Here is a 6,663-nt window from a genome sequence, read left to right as displayed (position 1 = left end):
AGGGTTTCTCTGTAGCTTTGGTGCCTGTCCCGGAACTAGCTCTTGTAGACCAGGCTGGCCTCGAACTCCCAGAGATCCACCTGCCTCTGCCTCCTGAGTGCTGGGATTAAAGGCGTGCGCCACCACCACCCGGCTAAAATGCACTTTTGAAGTAAAAACATTTTATGTTTTCAAACTAGTGTTTTCATTTCCTTTGGGGTGTGTGTATGTGTGCATGCGTGTTCATGCGTGTTCATGTGTGTGAGGATGATGCAAACACTGGCAAGCATAAACACACAGTGACCTCACAGCTTTCGCTCTGAAGATGGTGGCAGGAACCAGTACAGTGCAGTACTGTGCCCATCCTTCCTGGGTGGCAGATATCTGCTCGGTTATGTGAAAAGCGTCTGTCAAGTGCTAGGGAGGGAACCCAGGGCACTCACATATGCTGGACCAGTGCGGTTCCTTTCACCGTGCGATCCTAAGAGCCGGATGAGGCTGTCTTCTCTAGGACCCACCACTTTGAAAACTGTTTCTGAAAAGCTATTTCTTCTTATCACAACAATTCTGTTGGATCCTGCGTTCTTTAAGTGTCCCCCACAGGCTTAGGGAGCCTGAAGTCGCCTGGAGCAGCTGGAGTAGAGAGCGGGTTCTCGCATGGATGAATAGCGGTATGAAAAGGCAGAGAAGTGAAGGGGGGCATAGCAGTGGAGTCGAGGGAATTGAAGACAAAACAGAGGATGGGAAAGGAGGAAGCAGTAGAAAGGGGGGGGGTGGCCGAGGTCGTATAGGGGCTGCTAAGCCTGAGGACCTGAATTCATCTCCCAGGTCTCCATGGTGGAAGGAGAGAACCAGTTCCCACAAATTGTCCTCTGATTTCCATGTGCAAATATGCACTCAGGTGCATGCGCACACAAAAGTAAATAAGTATAATTCTAAAAACTAACTTCCAGGTCATCTTTGGGTGCATAGTGAGTTTGAGATGCTGGGTAGTGTAATGTCGACTTGACACAAACTCGAGTCACCAGCGAGGAGGGAGCTGCAGTCAAGAAAATATCTCCGTAAGATTGGGCTGTACACAAGCCTGTAAGGCTGTTCTTAATTCAGGACTGATGGGAGCGGGCCTAGCCCGTGGTGGGTGGTGCCATCCCGGGGCTGGTGGTCCTGGGTTCTGTAAGAAAGCAGGCTGAGCAAGCCAGTAAGCAGCACTCTGCCACGGCCTCCACATCAACTCCTGCCTCCAGGTTCCTCCCTGAATTCCTTTGGTGATGAACAGTGCTGTGGAAGTGTGAGCCAAACAAACCTTCTCCAACCCAGGTTGCTTCAGGCATGGTGTTTTGTCAGAGCAGTGGTGACCCTAAGACAGGGTTAGAAAGAGCTAAGAAAAAATGCTTTCAGATCAAGGGAGCCAGGGAGTTTACCCCTTCTCGTAACAGAAGCTAGAATGAAGACTAGAAATCACCACATTTCCTTACTTAGAGGCAGATGCCAGCATGCCCAGCTATGAGACTCTCATTCCATCAGTTTTGTACTGGTATCCTGATGTATTTGTCTTCACTCTTGTAGTGACACGTCTTTAATCTTAGCTTTCCATGTATGCAGTGTGTGTGTGTGTGTGTGTGAAATCAAAGTCACCCACCTTTGGATACATGTCAAGTTCAAGATCAACATCTACATGAGACCTTGTCTCAAAAACAAAAAGATTTATTATATATATGTATATATACCACACCTATTATATATATGTATATATATACATGCATTGTATATCCATTGCTTTTATATGTACATATATAGACTTAAAGTATTACTAATTAATTATATTCTCTTCTAGAAGATGAAGATGTTTTGGTGAAGTTCAAAGACTGCCAAGACAAGCATTCTAAATCCATTGTAATCATCAACCACAGGAAACTCATTAAGGAGAGAAGTAACATTTATGGGAAAACATTTACACTAGACAGGAACCATATTATTTCCAAAACATTACTTGAATATAACCCTGATGGGAAAGTTTTGAAAAATATTTCAGAATTCATTAATAGAGACATAACCCCTGTAAGACAGAAGTTGGGTGACGGTGGATGGGAGAAATCGATCCCGAATTGCAGGCGTGAGAAAGCTCACCCTGCAGCCACTCTGCACAAACCAGCGGAAAGGGCCCTGAGTTCCAAACAGTCGGCTCAACAGCAGAACACCCAGCTTCCAGAGCAGCCGTTTGGATGTAATGACTATGACAATTCCTTCTTTACGAGAGGAATGGTGTTCCCAAATAACAGAGCTCACAGAGGAGACGGAAGCCTCAACTACAGTAGAGACGAAATGGCTTTCGTAGAAAAGCCAGACCTCGGTGTTCATCCACATAATCTTCTGGAAAAGAAGTCCTCTGCATACAACAAGTACGGGAAATTCTTCTGCAGAAAGTCCGTTTTTATTATGCATCCCAGATCTCAAATGGAGAAGCCCTTCCAGTGTCCTTACTGTGGGAACAGCTTTCGGAGGAAGTCCTACCTCATCGAACACCAGCGCATCCACACGGGAGAGAAGCCCTTTATTTGCAGCCAGTGTGGGAAAGCCTTCCGCCAGAAGACAGCCCTAACGCTTCATGAAAAGACACATATAGAGGGGAAACCCTATCTTTGTTTGGACTGTGGGAAGTCCTTCCGGCAGAAGGCAACCCTCACCAGACACCACAAAACACACACGGGCGAGAAAGCCTACGAATGCGCTCAGTGTGGCACTGCCTTTAGAAAGAAGTCCTACCTCGTCGACCACCAGAGAACTCACACAGGGGAGAAGCCCTACCAGTGCACAGAGTGTGGGAAGGCCTTCATCCAGAAGACAACCCTCACCGTCCACCAGAGGACGCACACCGGAGAGAAACCGTACCTCTGTACCGACTGCGGCAAGTCCTTCTGCCAGAAGACGACTCTCACCCTCCATCAGAGAATCCACACCGGGGAGAAGCCCTACATCTGCACTGACTGTGGGAAGTCCTTCCGCCAGAAGGCGATCCTCACTGTGCACTACAGAATACACACAGGAGAGAAGTCCAACGGCTGCGCCCAGTGTGGAAAGGCCTTCAGTCGGAAATCCAACCTCATTCGCCACCAGAAAACCCACACGGGAGAAAAACCCTACGAGTGTAAAGCCTGTGGGAAATTCTTCAGTTGTAAGTCAAACCTCATTGCCCACCAGAAAACTCACAGGGCAGAGAACATTCAGTGAGTGCTCTGATTTTATTTTTCTATTTGTTTTTTAGGTTTTTGAGACAGAGCCTCACAATGTAGCCTTGGCTGGCCCGGAACTTGGTACGTAGGCCAGGCTCAGCGAGCCGCCTGCCTCTGCCTCCTGAGTGCTGGGATTAAAGGCATGTACCACCAAGCCCTGCAGATTTTTCTGGTACTGAGTGCTTTCAAGTTCGATTCCTTATATTTGCTGCTTGTTAACCTGTCACACATACAAATACCACTGGATAAATGAAATGACCAAAAATGGAAAATAAAGGCTTCGTTTTTGTATTCCTGGGTTCAGCAGACTAAACTGACCTCTGATGAACTGTTGTAACCATTCAGATTTGCTTATTTCCCATCTCATGAGATACATGCATTTCTTGTAAAAATCAGTAATAGACCACTGTCCAAATGCAGCTTGTCTGTATGAAGTAAAAATTGTTACCTCCTCCACGTAAACCACAGTTCAACCTGTAACATTGTAATTGGGTCTTCCACATTATAAACCTTGATATAAAACAGATTGTTCACTCGGCTCCATTCACTCATCGTCTCTGAGTCCAGTCATGAGTGCATGCGGCAGAAGGTCATTGATTTGTATTCTGTATAGAATTCCATTATATAAGCATATCACTTTTACCCATTCTGCTATCTATGGACTTCTACTTTGTTTACTGCTTAGGGTCATAATAAAGATGTACACGTATGCACTTCTCTGTGTATTCATGGGATGGAATTGCCGTGTCTTAGGATTCGGTCAGCTTTGGTAGATACTACCGAATAATTCTCAACTTTCATAGCATGAGATTATTTTACTCAGAAGAAAAATAACTACAAATGTCCCCAGTATGACAGAGGTTCAAATGACAGGATTCTGGACTCGAGCGGTGGTTCAGTGGTTGAAAGGCTTGTAGAAGACTCAGGTTTCGTTCCCAGCACCCACTTGGTGACTCACAACAGCTCTAACTGCAGCTCAGAGGGTCCAGTGCTGTCCTCTGGCTTCTGCAGGCGCCAGGCATTCATGAGGCTGCATACACAGGCGAGCAGGCAAAACGGTGAATCACTGACCTCCCCCGCCCCCCAGAAGTCACGGGAAGATGTTGAGAAGGTAACTCGAGCTATACCATGGTGGAATAGATGTGTGGACAAAGGCTTCTAGTCATAGTCTGACTCTTAATATAGTAATGTAATAAACTTGGCTGCCTTTAACCACGTTAATACGTTATTTGAAATGTACTAGATAAAGAGACACATTCAGCATTCCCTTCCATCAGCACGGGAAAATCTACAAGATAATTGAAAACGGAGGTGGGTAGAAAAATACAGCTTGTATCATATTGCTCATATTGAAATGTTGAAGTGTGTGTGTGTGTGTGGTGATTCCAGAGAACAACCTCAGTTCTTAGAAGCTAGCTTCTTTTATGAAGAAGGGTCTCAACAGATTGGAGTTTAGCAAGTAGCTAGGCTGCCTGGCCAGTGAACCCTACATATCTCCACCTCCCAACCATCAGGGTTACAAGCTTGCGCCTCTGCACCTGTTTTTTCCCCATGGCTTCAGGCATGGAACTCGGTCCTCTGCTTGCATGGCAAGCACTGTGCCAGCTGTGACCTATCTCCCCAGCACCTGGGAACTGGTGGGATTTCAAGGCCAGAGCTTGCAGCAAGCTCAAGGAATGGTGGGATTTCACGTCCTGATCTTGGGATTTTCACTCTAGTGCAGGGGCTGGGTCCAGCTGTTAGGGCTGTGTGGATGGAACCTGGTGGCTGGAAATTCTCAGGGGCAGGGCCTTGCCACTCATGTGCCTTGAGGGGCTTACGTTCTCACTAATGCCAGGGACCAGCCTGAGCAGAGAAGGGGGTCTCGAATCTGGGATGTCTGGAAGGCGAAGCGAGTACACGAACAGGATTCTGATGCCAGCTGACAGGCCATCAGTTGCAGGGGAGGCTTCTCTCTCTGACTCTGAGCTTCAAACCTCAGTCTTTTATTGTAAATTTTACACAAAGAAATTGATTTTTTTTCTTGTCAGAGGTTAATAATTACCTGAGCAAAGCAGTTCACAAAAAAAATACAAAGATCCCTTGAAATCAGAACCTCATCATTCATTATGACATTTTCCCAGTTCCCAAGCCCCATGCCAGCCACTATATCCCTAATTCCTATCTGAGTTAATCATAAAACAACTTCTGAGGCTTTCACCTCAGAGGCTAACTACTTACAGTTACAGAAGCGTAGGTCAGTGGGTTTCACTCCATTGCTGTGCCTTTCCCAGTGTTGCTCCTCACAATTCCAGTTTTGATTTATAAGGCCATAGGCGCTCAGCCCTAAAGCCCTAGGTTCTTCAGAAACTTCATTCATCATAGCCAAGTTCCTTCCTGTTTCAGTATAATTCTTTTGCCAAGTTTCATAATCAGGCAAAGAACAATTTCTGCATTTTTTTCCCCAAATTTCCCCAATTCTTTCATCAATCAGGTTTTTTCCCCATGACCTGCTTTACAGCATCAAGGCCTGCCCTCTCTGTCAGATCAGGAAGACTCAGTATCATACAGCACATCCAGATTTTCAGAAGCCACTGGTGTAGAAGGAGAAAAAGCACACTATAGTAGAATTGCTATAGCCAGAATCATCTGTAACATTGCCAAATGTGTATACAGACGCCATAGAAGCGGTCCTGGGGCAAGTAGGTGTTTTCTCCTTGGCCCTCAAGTAACATGCTCATTTAGCTGCCAGTGGGTTGCCTGGAGGGAATTGCTTCCTGCATCTCAGAAATTGTCGCGTCCACCCTCGACCAGCAAGGAAAAACGCAACACCCGGAGCTCTTCTTGCAGCAGTTTTCAGAACTTTATTCACAGCAATCTATCACCTTCTCCTTCTTTCTCTCTCTCTCCTTCTTGACCTCTCTCTCCTCTCTGGGCAAACCTCTCCCGGCCCTTAAGTAGGCATGGGCTGCCAATCCCGGATTGCCAGGTGGGCACTGTCCATAGGTTCACGCATATGCAAGCAGCTGATGATCATTGCGTGATCATAGCATAGGTCAGGCCTTAGCCATCTCAGGAGTTGATTATACATCTCCATCAGGTGTGACACCATGCAGCTCGCTACAGTTCCCCCTTTTGTTTTGTAGCCAAACTTGGGGAGACTGTCCTGCTTCAATGGCCGTGAAGGCTTGAATGATCATAACTGCATTGCAATGCTGTGAAACCCTTATGTGACAAATGCACCACAGGCATACTAGGGAGGCAAGCACCATTAAGCCTTGTTAGGGCTCCTACTCCTGCCCACTCCTTCAGATGATCCATGGAGTGATCCAGGAGGATAGTCCTTCTGCCAGGCTGGTATCCATGCGTGTGGAATCTTCAATCACCACCGCCACTTGCAACTCTTCCAGTTGTTCAAATTCACCAGACCAATTACCTAAAAGATAGCTAGACAAATCTTTAGACAGATTAGTTG

The 6,663-nt window shown here is 46.4% G+C and overlaps 1 protein-coding gene across 1 annotated transcript in view; it reads left to right on the top strand.

The window, feature by feature from the left end:
• Positions 1–6,663, top strand: part of LOC101987062 (zinc finger protein 585A) — a 42,922-nt gene that overhangs the window by 13,852 nt on the left and 22,407 nt on the right. Inside the window, exon 5 of the mRNA XM_026786243.1 lies at positions 1,814–3,203. Coding sequence (XP_026642044.1) covers positions 1,814–3,203 — 1,390 coding nt within the window. The remainder of the gene's footprint in view (positions 1–1,813; positions 3,204–6,663) is intronic.

Source organism: Microtus ochrogaster, linkage group LG4 (genome assembly GCF_000317375.1).
Source record: "Microtus ochrogaster isolate Prairie Vole_2 linkage group LG4, MicOch1.0, whole genome shotgun sequence".
In the NCBI taxonomy this organism is placed as follows: domain Eukaryota; kingdom Metazoa; phylum Chordata; class Mammalia; order Rodentia; family Cricetidae; genus Microtus; species Microtus ochrogaster.
This window is presented reverse-complemented; position numbering and strand designations above follow the sequence as displayed.